Source organism: Nyctibius grandis, chromosome 11 (genome assembly GCF_013368605.1).
Source record: "Nyctibius grandis isolate bNycGra1 chromosome 11, bNycGra1.pri, whole genome shotgun sequence".
Taxonomy (NCBI): domain Eukaryota; kingdom Metazoa; phylum Chordata; class Aves; order Nyctibiiformes; family Nyctibiidae; genus Nyctibius; species Nyctibius grandis.
Genome location: NC_090668.1, coordinates 15,794,912 through 15,808,205, shown reverse-complemented (window position 1 = coordinate 15,808,205; position 13,294 = coordinate 15,794,912). Strand labels below are relative to the sequence as shown.

Sequence of the window (13,294 nt, the reverse complement as noted above, 5' to 3'; positions counted from 1 at the left end):
GCGTAATGAAATGTAGGAACATTACACGTTGAACACGTCTCTGGGAGCATACGTTGTTACGCAGCACTGGCTCGTAACTTGTTTCCTATCCTTTGCAGTCTCAGGGGTGAACGTGGTCTCATGGACTTGGCTGGCATTACTGACGATAATGAAACATAAGTTAAAACCAGGGCAGCAAAATAAAAAAATGTCACACAAGCTGTGTGGAAACCCACGTCTTAAAATTTCCCTCCTGTAATGACAGCGACCTGGTCACTCCGTGCACGAGCGGAGGGACTTCAGCTGCTGGGCTGGGCTGGGCTGGGCGCACGCAGGGCCGGCGGCAGCGCCAGGCCCAGGCCCGTGACCCGCTTCACAGCCCGGCCCTGCGCTCAGGACGCTTGTGCGACATTTTTAGATTTCCAAATAAATCACAGGTGTGTTTTTTTTTCTTCGATGTTCCAGATAATTTCAAGGACACCGTCGGCCTGTGACTCCCGCGACGCCGCCTCTGAGGAGTCCAGGCCCCGCAATACACCTGCCGCCCTCGCGTACGCGACGGCCCCGGAGCGAGGGAATAACATGGCCCCGCTCCCCGTTTATTTTTCACTATTTCCTTAATTCAAGTCACAGCCTTGCTGGCTTTCGGGTGGCCAGAACACGGCCCGGCGAGCCCCCGGAACGGGGACGCCCGCCAACCGCCGCCGCTCGGCCGAAGGCGTTCCACGCCGGTTGGGCCCGCCCGGCTTCCGTCCCAGATGCTCCCTCCCCACCGCCCTCGCCCGCCCCGCCCCCGGCCGTGGCGTAGCCGCGCTCGGTTTCCGTGATAGCTGCGAGCGGGGCCAGTGCCGCTGCGGGTGCGTGCGGGGTCTCGGCGGGGGACGCGAGCGCCATGGAGGAGGCGGTGGCTCGGACTCTCCGCCGTCCTTATTAGAGCCGCCGCCCAGCCCAGCTGGAGCCATGGACAAAGCCGACAAGGTGCGGGGGGCGGGCGCGGCGCTGAGGAGAGCCGTAAACAGCTGCGGCGGGAGGGGGCACCGACGCCCCGGCGTCGCGGTGAGGGAGGGGGGTGAGCGGCCGGGCGGGGAGAGGAGGGGAGCGCCGGGGCGGTGGCCCGGCTCTGTCGGAGCCGCGTCTGTCAGGCCCGTTCCGTCAGGCAACGGCCCCGGGCCGCCGAGCGAGGGGCAGGGCGCGGCTCGCGGCCTGCCGAGGCCGGCGGTGGGTCGGGACCGGCTGTTAGTGGGGGCTGCGGTGCCTCCCCGCCGAAGAAAGGCCCCCAGGAGGCTTCAGATGGGGCGTTTTCAAGGCTGGAAGCGGGAGCTCGGCGTGTGCTTGCCGGGTTGGTGAGGCGGCCTCCGTCCCCTCTCCCGGGGCGGGAGGCTGGGCGCTGGCCTCCTGCGGGAGGCGTCGGGCCGTGCCCGTCCCCAGCCCCGGCAGAGCCTGGGCTCGGTCTGTCTGGGTGAACTGGAAAGCCGTGAGCATCTCCCCTTGCGTCTCACAAAGGGATGTGAAGCTCCGTGTTGGTCTTCTCCCTCCTGTTCCCTCAGGCTTTGTTTAAAGCTTATGCAATAATTCCAGTTAGTGACATTTCGCTTAAACCTGCCTGGTCACTAAAAGAGACTTTTAGAGGCTTCTTGAGAACTTTGCAACATGAGAGACGTGTCACTCTTGTTGAAATACTCTAAATATCAGGTTCAGGTTGAAGTTGTCAGTGTTAGGACATAGCTGGTTAGCTGAGTGGGGAAGAGTTGGGTATGGCTCACTAATTCTACAAGTCGCTATTTTTTTTCTTCAATATTTAACTTGGCTTTGTCAAGGTAATCAGTTTCCATTATTCTTAAAACCCTTCAGACTGTAGGTATGAAGAAGCTTAAACTGGGACTTAAGAGTTCATATGATTGTTGCATATATGCAATAAAATGTTTCATCATCAGGAGGTAGTTCTAAAAGCTGTATCTGAAATGAATGTTACCATCCATGACAACCTGATCTCACCTCTACGCTTCCGTTTCAGCATAATGTGTTGAAAATTCATAAATTATTGCCTTTTTTTTTTTTTGTAGTTTTTAACTTTGGCATCTCCAGGGGTTCTAATAGTAGGGTTAATCAATAAAATAACACAAGCTCTTGTAGCAAAGCAGATACTGAGTAATAATGCACTCTGTAAAGATATATTGCTTTCTTTTTGTACGTATGTCTAAGGAAGTTAGTGAACACTGTATCTTATTACAGTATGGCTCCCACTGTGTCTTTCTTACCAGGCTTTCTGGTCTGATAATGATTATAAATTCACTTTTTTCATGCTTTCTTACTTATCTTCATGTAGAAAAGCTGATATTATTCTGTAAAATTTACATTAGTCTAGTCTGTTGTACTTTTTGTTTTTAAATCCTGGTTTTTGTTGTGTTTTTTCTCCTTTAGTTCATCTGTAATTAGTACTGCAGTATAGTTGTGAAATATTTATTCCTTGTTGCCTGAGCTCTTCGTTACAGAGGTTCACAGACATGCCCCTATCAAACCATTCTCTTTTTATTTGTTGGAAAGAGCTCACGAAAGCTGAGAATCATTGTGTTATTCACAGTGTAAAGCATTGACTCTGTGTGATTATCTTAGCTAAGTGCAATATTTCAACTCGGAGTTGCAGTTAAAGCTCTTTGAAGCAGGAACCATCTTCTTGTTTATTCTGTTTGCAGCGTATCTCGTCCTGTTGGTTCCTTATCCACCAGTAAGGCTTCTAGGCAGACAAATAATTAATACCTGATGAGTCTCTAAAATGATTCAACTATCTTGTTGCTTTTGTCTTCTCATTATACAGTAGTATCTTGATTAGGAGCTCCCTAAATGCTTTGGGTTTGAACCTTTTGTGCTGTAAGAATTGAATGTAATTTCCTTTACTAGTGTAAGTGTTTGGTAAGATTGCATCAGGTTTGGGTGCTGTTCCATCTTTGATTTGGGTTCCTCTCTGCACCTGTATTGCATGGCGTCTGATAAATGAATATTAAAGCATGCAGATGTGTGTTAACAGTACTTAACCTCATCTCCCCTTTGCCCCAGAATACCCTCTCAAGCCACAGTATGGTAACTGTACATGCTGATAGGAATAACTATTGTGGAGTTAGAATATGAGGGAGTAGGAATATTGTGCTATGTTTAAAGTATAGTATTTCAAGAGTAAATGGGGATCGCAAATGCTTTTCATGGGGAATGTGTTTGAACAGAGTTCTGTGGTGTTGGCTCAGTAAATCAGTACGAGATACCATGCCCCAAGAACATTTGGACACCTAATGGCAAAAACGTGTCACTTGTAGGTTGCCCTTCAGGTTTCTGTTACTTAAATTCCGGTATGACTTTGCTTGTTATAATATGCTCACTGATATTTTTGGAAGGTGACATAGAAGAAAACATAGTGAAGCTGTTTAAAAACAATTATTTAATGATTGCGTTGTGATTTTTGTAGTGAGTGTGGAAGTTTACTTCTTTCTACACCAGAACCAAAACTGTTCCCTTTAAAAAGTGTATGGGTTTCAGCAGTCACGTGTAGGTTATTTTCCTACAAGAGATAAAACTCAGTGTGTGACCTCTGATACTCTTTCTATTGAAGCTGATTGTGGTAGAAAACTAAAGAGAAACAACTTGTACTGCTGTGCTTTGATTTTTCTAAGTGTTATACATTTGGTTTGCCCTACGATTAAGACATTTGGTTCCATTAGTGCAGTTGAGAAATCAGGTGAAGTTGCTAAATCAATGATCTATGTTTTGTATTAGTATTGCTTAAAGGCAGCCTGTTCTGCTTGTCTCTACTATTCTTGACCGTTCAACAGTTGGCTTGATAATATGCTTGCCATAGAAGTAGATCTAGATCAATGTGTTGTGCTCTTTATCCTACCCAGTTGCCTTCAGTGTTTTTTACCCATGACAGAATTTTCAACTGAGGCAAACTGGAAGAGGTCAGTTTTCCTGTGCAATACGTTTTGGACATTACTTTCTCTTGAACCTTGGAAATGCAGAAGATTGAGTTTTGTGAGAGTTTTGTTTTATCTTATTATAGAATATGTTCTCCAGTGAATCTAAATGTTATTGATATGATATATGAACATCTTTTTGATTACAAATTTATTTATCATTGATTTGTTTGTGGAGATGAGGAAACTGATTTACATGAATGGCTTGTATTAATGCTTTTAGTACATAGGCTACAAAGCACTCGGGTATTATTACTTCGCATTGATAATGTGAGTTTAGAAGGTTGTATGTACTGTTAAATGCTGTAAAGTAGATAAGTGAAGACGATCCTGTTGGTAGCTTTTTTTAGTGTTTGGACAAGCTTTGTAACTAAGTATTAAATTTTAATTTTCCCCCTTTATTCTAGAATATTCTGGTTTGAGTTTAAACATGCCAACTTGTCACATTGTGCCACTTGCTCATTTTCTACATATATGTAAAAATTTTAATACTTTGCTTTGTTGTATTCTAAGCAGGCACTTTCTTCTGTGAAAGGGTAGAGAATTATACACGATTCTCTTATTACGAGCTGAGGGAAAAGGGAAAAACTGACTTCATAGTGTACTTGCTTTAAGTGTTGCATTGAAATTACTATTTTTAATCTAAATAGGGAGGATTAAATTTTGTGCATTGTTAAATGGCCTGCTGCTGGTGTTTCCAGTTGGACTGCATGTTTACCATTCCTGAAGTATCTGCCACTTAGAAGCAACTAATTATAGAAACAATGACTTCCATGTTTGTAAAGTTTCTCTTAAAATAGATGAAATGTAACCTGTCTCACTACTAAAATGACTTTTAGATTATGAAATCAAAAATTCAGAAGCAGGGTAGCTTTTCTAAAAAAATAAGAAGTTAATTTGAGCTATGTTTTTAACTTACATTTGTGATGAGACTTCTTGTTTCCAGACTTTGAGACAGTAAACCAGCTGATTTTATTATAGCCCTCTGAGATGTGGCATGTTTCTATTTTCTCACCCTGTAAATGGTAAGATGGATATCCAAGTGTTCTCTTCAGAGAGCACAAGCTGACAGAGAACCTATTTAATGGAAAGTGCTGAATGACATTAAGCTACAATGAACAAAAACTTTTCTAAGATTAAACATACAGTGCTATAACTATAGCACAGCGTTTACCAGTCTGTTCCTGCTTGTGTCATCTTCTGTCTTTGCAGCTGTTGATGACTACAGTAGCTTTTATATAGGAAACAAAGGATCGCTTCAGCATATATGCTGTCTTGAAAGAGTTGTAATTGTTGAACTGAAATATGTAATGACTTACTGTGAAACATTTTGTAAATTGAAACTAAGGATATCTACAAAAGAGACTTCTGTATAAATCTTGGTTTCTTTTGAAGGAGTGTGCTTCCATTAATAGGCAACTGATTGAAAATCTGATGTTTCAGCTCGACTGAAATTTATATTTAGAGTTGACTTTGGTTATGAAAGGTCAGTTTCAATAAAGCTTTGTTTAGCTTTGTGATGTGAAAGTTTGAATAAACATGAAAAAGTTGCACTTCAAAATAAAGTTGTTTGGTCTTGCAATATTTGCAATGTTTGCCTTTAGATTGCCTTTTCGAAAACATATATTACTTTATATTAACTATTTAGGGTTTGACTCTACATTTACTAATGTCAGTGGCAAAGTGTTAATTTTTTCAGTGGGTGCAGGCTAGAATAAATCTCAATTCTGTTGGAGCAATTAGAGCATAAATTAGTATCACAAGTGGTCTGTTGTAAGGATTAGGAAAAGTATAGGAACCTTCCCCAAGTTCTGTAGTGTTTGACAAATCTCTCTTGTCTAATTCTTTTTGTTTGCTTGTGGTTACAAACCAGTGGCATGATCAGTCCTGTTAGTTCTGTTCATCTGCACTTGTCGCTCCATTTCTACTGTGTGGATTGTCTTTTACGTTCATACATATTTGCATGCACTTTGATTTATGCACTTAGTATTTGCTTCTGAAACAAAATGCTATTTAAAAAAGGATCTAATCTCTTACTCTGGCCTTTACTTCAGTTGTCATTGGTTACATTTTCCACTGAGTCTCAAGCATGTCAACATGGTATTTAATAAAACAAAAGCAACAACAAACTGTTTTATTTGGCATTATTATTTCTGTATCTGGCCAAAGAAGCACAGAGACAACCTGTTAAGAGAAATAAGAAGTCTCAGTTGGAGGTATTTTTTCCTTGTCCAGTGCAATGAGAAATTAGCAGTACTTTTACTTACTGTATTGATTGTTCTTTTCTTTTGCTTTTTGTTTCATTTTTTTTCTTATTATTAAAGGAATATTATTTCTGCTGTTCTGACAACATATTAGGAGCCAGGAGACCTAAAATGCCATTTATTAAAAATTGATGTCTATCTTCACCAACCTGTCCTCCTAGCTGACAAAACCACAGTCCTAAAAAATTTGCTTAGATAACTTTGGGCAAATTACTTAGGCTTGCTGTTTTCATTTGACATGTGAGGGGAAACAAACCACTAGCCATCTGTGAAATGTACTGAAATGTCTGGATAATCACATTGGAGAGTTAATTCTGTTTATATTTCGGTTTGGTTAGCAGTCTGACCTGACTCAGTACATTTGTTTCCCCTTTTTGCTTTAGGTTTAGTAAAGTTTATAGTCCTCATCTGAAGGCATGTCCTATGTAAAAAGGAACTTTTAGAGGGACTTGTAAAAATACTATAAGGAAGCAATATGCTGATGTTAGTTTTATTTAGTTGGTAGTACACTTGAGCTGTATTTCTGTTTTCTACCCTGAAGTGGAAATGAGGCCTTGTTGTCTAATGAAATGTGCCAGTTGTGCTGAGGATTGCTTGTATTATGCTTGCAGAATGATTTTGAAACATTTGTATTAAGTTTTTTAAGCTTTCAGTTGCTATCCGGTGAGTAGAGAGAGAGAGAGAGAATGTCTGCAGAACAAAATGCAAAATTTAAAAACAGAGGTTTACCCTAAATTCTTCTTTTTGGTGAAACAAGTTTCTTGGAAGCATTAAAAAAAACCTCCACAAACCAAACAAACCTGTAGGTACAGATTAAATTGCACAAGAAAACAGTGTTTAAGGTATAATGCATGTAAAAGATTTCTGAAATACAGTTTTGATTCCTTTAAATAACAGACACTATCAGAGTTCTGTAGGCAAAAAAAGAAATTAACTTTCAAATACACCCATATGTGTTTATCGTTACAGGATATGCTGTATCTTTAGTTTACCGCTGTAGGTAAGCTAAATATGTTATGAGCTGTACAGAAGACGGTAATTAAATGTATCGGCCAATTACTCTGTCATAGCAATAGTTAATCATTACCTGTATAAGAGACTGGGCAACAGAAAAGGAAACATTAAAGTTGTTCTTCTAGTTTGGGCATCTCTGAGTTGTTTGAACCTAGCAAAATCAAGCAGAATAATTCAAATGAAATTTTCCTAGTGCTGTGTTGGTTGTTTTGGTTTTTTTTTTTAATAAATAAAAAAAGATGTATAATCCTATTTTTACTGGAAAGATTTAAATAAGTTTTAGCCAAAATACTTGGATGGAAAAGTAAGGTGTAGGGATTATCTTTGCAAATGACAAGAAATACTTTTCTGTGGCAGCCTTGCTGATGGGAGTAATTTGGCTCCTGCTTTTATCAGTTATATCTCCTTTTTTAATATTTGGTGTGAAAGACTGTTCTCTCATAATACTGATAATTAATGATGATATTATACAATATCACAAAAAATATTATAATGAGACCATTCTGCAAGTGACTCGCCATTAAGGGATGATTTCTGTATTTCCACATCAGTCTCCCAAAATAATATAGAGAAAGAGCAGACAGCCAGACAGGAAAGACCTTTCTTTAAAAGAGGGAATCTTGTCCCAACCTGAATCACAAATAAGATGTTTTGACTGTTTTCCGAGCCAGTACTAGAGTGGTTTTTAATTAGTATCTTGGCTAAAGTTTACTTGACGTGTTGCTGGGAGATAGTAACCAGTAGGTTAGAAATAGATGTTTGAAAGTTTTCAGTGCTTCATTAAGGATACCGTATTTGTAAAGCACTCATCCTAGTTTTATTGTTGAATTTTGTATGGATGAGATAGCCTTGGTGTGCTTTTTTCTAATGTTTATGCCATCTAGTTTTGTAGGCCAGCTCACAACTGAATCTGTTCGTACACAAATATTTTTGCCTGGCAATCTGGAAATAGCATGGAAAAAACATCTTAGTTTTCAGGGAGGGATTTGAGGGTTGGTATTTCTGTCATTTATTACGTGATTACTGTACATAAGCACTTGACAATTTTTTTTTTTTAATTAAAAATATTTGTCCCTACGGTGTTGTGTGCGGAGGAGAATGCCTTGGAGTTTTGCAGAGGGTAGTGAGTGACCCAGCAGCTGAGGGATGTGCCCCAGGTCAGAGATGAAGCCCTGGGCAGCGCAGGGAGTTTGACTTGTGTTGCACAAGTTTGGTGCTGCTGCTGCGACTGCACCGCAGCTTTTCCTCTGAATGTAACCTCGGGAGTTGAAGAAGGGTTAACGTAGAAGAAAGGAATGTTCACCTACCACCTAATGATCAAGAAATGCATTTAATTAATATTAAGGTGATTGTTCCACTGTAACGCAGGCCTTGTTGCACAGCAGGTAGTGATACGTCTGTATTGGTGCTTGTAGCCATCAGCAGTTTTTAGGGCAGTCATTAATAACCACTTTTTTGACAGGGATAGTGTATGTTGTCACTTGCTAAGATGTACTTTTTTCCCCCTGCCACTCTAGTTCCACTTTTATCTTTTTTTTTAGATGTTTTGTTTTCCTTTTTTGATTGCTGCTAAAACTTTAGGTCTCTTATGCTACAATTTTGTCTGTAAATAGCTGATGTTCTTACTAAATAAACATATCAAAGCAGAGACTCATTTTGTTGGAAGGGACATTTCTGCTTTCCAAGCATACTTTGTCAAGTCCAAAGACAGAGAAGCTTCTCAAGAAGTGATTAAAAATAATCATGGACTATATTTAATGACTTCTGCTTTTTTTCCCTCCCATTTTTTATCATTTTTTTTTTGAATTCTAAGTTCAATTATAAATAATCTTTGGCCTTGGTCACTGTGGCTTGCAGAATGTCCTACCATCAAAGTTGTTAAGGATGGTAACTTTGATCTCAAGTTAATACTTCAGACATCCTGCACACAACGGTCTCCTATCCTAAACAGCGTTTCACGTAGAAAGCTTCCTTTTGTGTTTATGAAGTTAATTTTACTGGGGTGCACAGTATTTGGAAAAAGTGAGTGATGTTTAAATAGAAATTATTTGGTGAACTGATGTTTACAGGAAATGGCTAATGGTGGGATTTGAGCTATAAAATCTCATGAAAGAAGTATGAATTAGCAAATTCGATAATGGAAGGGTAAAAACAAAAACAGAGGCAGACCCTTTGTGTATAATAACACCTTTTGTAGGGAAATTTGATTCCACTTGTACAAGTCGTCCAGATAGCTGTTATAGAATGAGTGTCTTTGCTGAATGTCGTATTTGGAGTTGAAAAGAATGCATTGAGCAAAATTGTTGGTTTAATTTTTGAAATTGTCAGGGAATTCTAATATTACAATAGTAAGTAATATGTATTGAAAATACTTCTATATTATAAAAATATAATGCATCAGTCACTGGTAGTTATGATGGTTTAATAATGATTATAATACTTACATGAAAGTTAGGGAGCTTTTGTAGTCTTCACTATGTTGTCTTTCCTCTCCTCTTTCTAAGAGTACATGACAGCAAAGTACTTAAATACCAGTTGGTTTACAACTCATTTGGTGAATTACAATGTAACTCATGGTCTTGGTAATTTCCTTGATGATGATTGTACCTTTTGCTCAGTAATTAAATTTTCTTGTATGTAAGTGTGTCAGACTAACTAAACAAAGATCCAATACTCTGCATGAGTGGGTCTTGACCTCACTTTTTCTAGTTGTCTGATACACTAAAGTACCTACTCATCAAGTAAAAGTAGCTTTTCTTATTGTGACGATTGTCTTTTCAAAACACTTTTGAACTTGCCTTTCCAACCTCCACCACCCCCATGCTGCTAAACAAATATGGGATCTTATTTTAAAAAATAAATTTTGGGGGCTTTTAAAATAAGTTTATAGATCCAGATATTGGACAGTAAGGCTGTCTCTGGATAGACTGTGGGTTTGACACAGAACAAGGACATGGACTGAGAAGTGTGTGCTAGACATGGGACTACTTGCCATGATATTTTCAGAGCTCCCATAGTTTAACTGGTTCTGCTCATGTGGGTGTTCTACAGGTAGTGGCAAGGATATAAGACTGCCCTCAGCACATCAAACCTTCAGGCTCTCCTTTTTGTAAAATAAGAGCACGTACTCGTACGGGTTATGCATTGCCTTTGGAATTCGTTCTTAGACAAATGGAAGGAAAAGTTTCTGGAGTCTTTGCCTGCTTTAGAGAGAATCTTCTTAGAAATTGGTATTTTATTTGAAAGCACAGTTTAAAACTTATTTCTAAGCAGTCTTTAATGCCGCCTTCATGGCGAAATGTAATCATATTCTTAACACTTTAAAATGTTAACATTGTGCAGATGGAATACGTGTGTGGGGTTCTTCTGTGATACACTATCTATTTTAGCAGTAAACCTATGGTTTACTGCTGAAAAATCTTTTTTATAATTGCCTAGGAACATGGTCAATTTTGTAGAGCAGGCCAGGCATTACTGTATCTTCCATATGTTGGTTCTACTTATGAAAGCCTACACAACTGTGCTCCATCTACAGTGCTAATTTGACTTCTTTCTGTGCTCAGACTAGTGTATCCTCTGCAAGATCTGAACTTCAGTCCCTTTTAAATTAATTAGTGTTTGTATTGCACTTTGCAAATGTAAAGGTTAATACAAATGCTAAATGTGGGTGATCTGTATTACACCCTGTGTTGATTGGAAGGATGTAATAAGCACTTGCCAACTGTTTTCCAACTCTTTCAGTTTACTGCAGGAATCCTGTAGTATTGTCATCTGTTTGCTTGCTATTTTTGGTAGTTACCATACAATTTATGATTGTATTTAATGAAGACATTGTTTCTTTTCTCTTTCTTAAGAATGTCAAGCTGTCAGCTGAAGTGGAACCATTTATTCCTCAGAAGAAGGGTCCAGAAACACTAATGATCCCAATGGCGCTTCCTAATGACAGTGGAGGAATTAATGGCATGGAACCGACTCCTATTCCTAGCTACCTGATCACTTGCTATCCATTTGTACAGGAAAACCAATCCAATAGGTAATAAGTGGTTGTGATCTTCATGGAAGATGATCTGTTTTTAAATGAGGTTAAACTTTTGGTAGACTTGAGAGGAGTCAGTGACTGTTGGCTGTACATTCATTTTGTTCACCATATTTAATCTTCTGACCCTTCATGGTTGAGGATGAAGTTTCTCTGTCCCCAGTCTTTTCTAATTTATTTCCTTCCCTCTACTTTTCTGTATTCATATCCTGTGCTGCTTTTCTTTCCCTGTCTACAGAGGTCTGGTACAAATCCCTCACAAAGTCACCTGCTGTGCTCTTGCATCTTCCAGGGCAGTCAAGAGGTCTATGTCTGAATTTCTGATGCAGCAGCAAGGCTCCAGGTGTCCAACTTGGATCCTGCCATGTCAAAACAGTATGCAGCTGACACTTGTATTGAGTGTAGCTGTATCCAGTTTTCTTTGCATAACTAGTTATAATACATTGAGTTTAGGAACTCTTTGTTCTAGCCCAAATGTGGTGTTCACTGAATGCACAACTTCAATGTTGATTATTTTGTATTGAAGGCATAAATAAGTATTGCTGTTTGGTTTTAAAAAATGTACCCAGTGTTTGCTTAGGACAGCACTTTAGTGCTGCTGTGCTTAAATAGGTAAGAACAAAAATATTCCTTTAGCAACTGCCTGCTGCAGATCTGTAAAATTATCCTGAATCTTTAGTTTTCCTATTCTTTCTCTAATATTTGGGCCTCTGCATTTTCAATGTAGATGGTCTCCTGGTCTCTTGGGGGTTTGAAGAGAAAGAGAATTGGGTTCATAGTTTCAAGGGGGTGGTCTTGTAGTATGCTGTATCACAAATAAACACAGGAAGAAATCTCCACACTTGGTTTCAGTTGTAAGTTTGTAAATGCCTGTTTTCATGTGTGCTCCTTAAGGCCTGCATTTTCATAGGAATTTTGAAGGAGGGTGAGTTGGCAACTTAATATACTTGGCCCTGAGTTAGCTAATGAATGTCAGTGTTCTATGTGTCTGCTAGTTTACCTTGTGTAAGCTTAGGTATGTTCTTAGGTTATATGTGTTTTCTGAAACAATGAAATTGTAATGGGTCTGAAGTACTTGTCAAATGAAATGCCTACATTTTATTTCTAAGTTTAATATTAGAAATTTAATAAGTTTATACAAATGCAAGATCAACAAAGATATTTATTTTGCACTTAAATGTAATGTGAGCTTGTGAATCATTTAATTGGTATCTCTAAGAAGTCCTAATAAATTTAAGTTCAGTTATTAAAAGCTAGGAGCTCATGAAACAAATGAATTGTGGTTCTTTGTTGTTTTGTTTTTTTTTTTCAGGGGGTGGGTCTGAATTTTCTTGAGAGGGAAAAACTTACTGAGCCATTGTCTTTCTTTTGATTTTACAGACAGTTTCCATTATACAACAATGACATCAGATGGCAGCAACCCAACCCAAATCCTGCAGGACCATACCTTGCTTATCCTATAATATCTGCGCAGCCACCTGTTTCTACAGAATATACATATTATCAGCTGATGCCAGCACCATGTGCTCAGGTCATGGGTTTCTATCATCCTTTCCCTGCCCCCTATTCTGCACCCTTTCAAACAGCAAATGCTGTAAACACAGTTACTACAGAATGCACTGAGCGTCCAAATCCATCGGGCCAGGTCTTTCCATTATCCAGTCAGCGGAGCAGAAGCAGTAACAGGGCGCCAGTCATACAAAAAGTAAGTCCTTTTTTTAATAGGATAAGTAGAGCTGTATAAAGAAAATATCTTTGCACAGGAAGCATGCCTCTCATCTGAGCGAGAACGGGTATGTCAGTAGTATCAATGGAAGGGAAAGGTGGACAGAAAAGCTGTTAATCAGAGTAGCAAAACTCCATCTACAGAGATATTTTGTGGTAAAACACCGGGTGAGCTTGTAAAGCCTGCAAGTGTAACGTGGGAAACTCCTTCACTGCTTCTCTGCTAGTTTGGTTTGAGCTTAGAATTACTTCATTAGAGAACAAAGTATACCCATACTTTCTTTACCTTTTTTTAATACTTCCACATCATAACG

At 39.4% G+C, this 13,294-nt stretch overlaps 1 protein-coding gene across 2 annotated transcripts in view; it reads left to right on the top strand.

Moving 5' to 3' along the window:
- The first annotated feature begins 796 nt into the window (after positions 1-796).
- Positions 797-13,294, top strand: part of SECISBP2L (SECIS binding protein 2 like) — a 30,762-nt gene continuing 18,264 nt past the window's right edge. For both annotated transcript variants that reach the window (XM_068410560.1, XM_068410559.1), the window contains exons 1-3: positions 797-957; positions 11,074-11,252; positions 12,636-12,960. In XM_068410560.1, the coding sequence (XP_068266661.1) occupies positions 940-957; positions 11,074-11,252; positions 12,636-12,960 (522 nt within the window). In that variant the 5' untranslated portion in view covers positions 797-939. The remainder of the gene's footprint in view (positions 958-11,073; positions 11,253-12,635; positions 12,961-13,294) is intronic.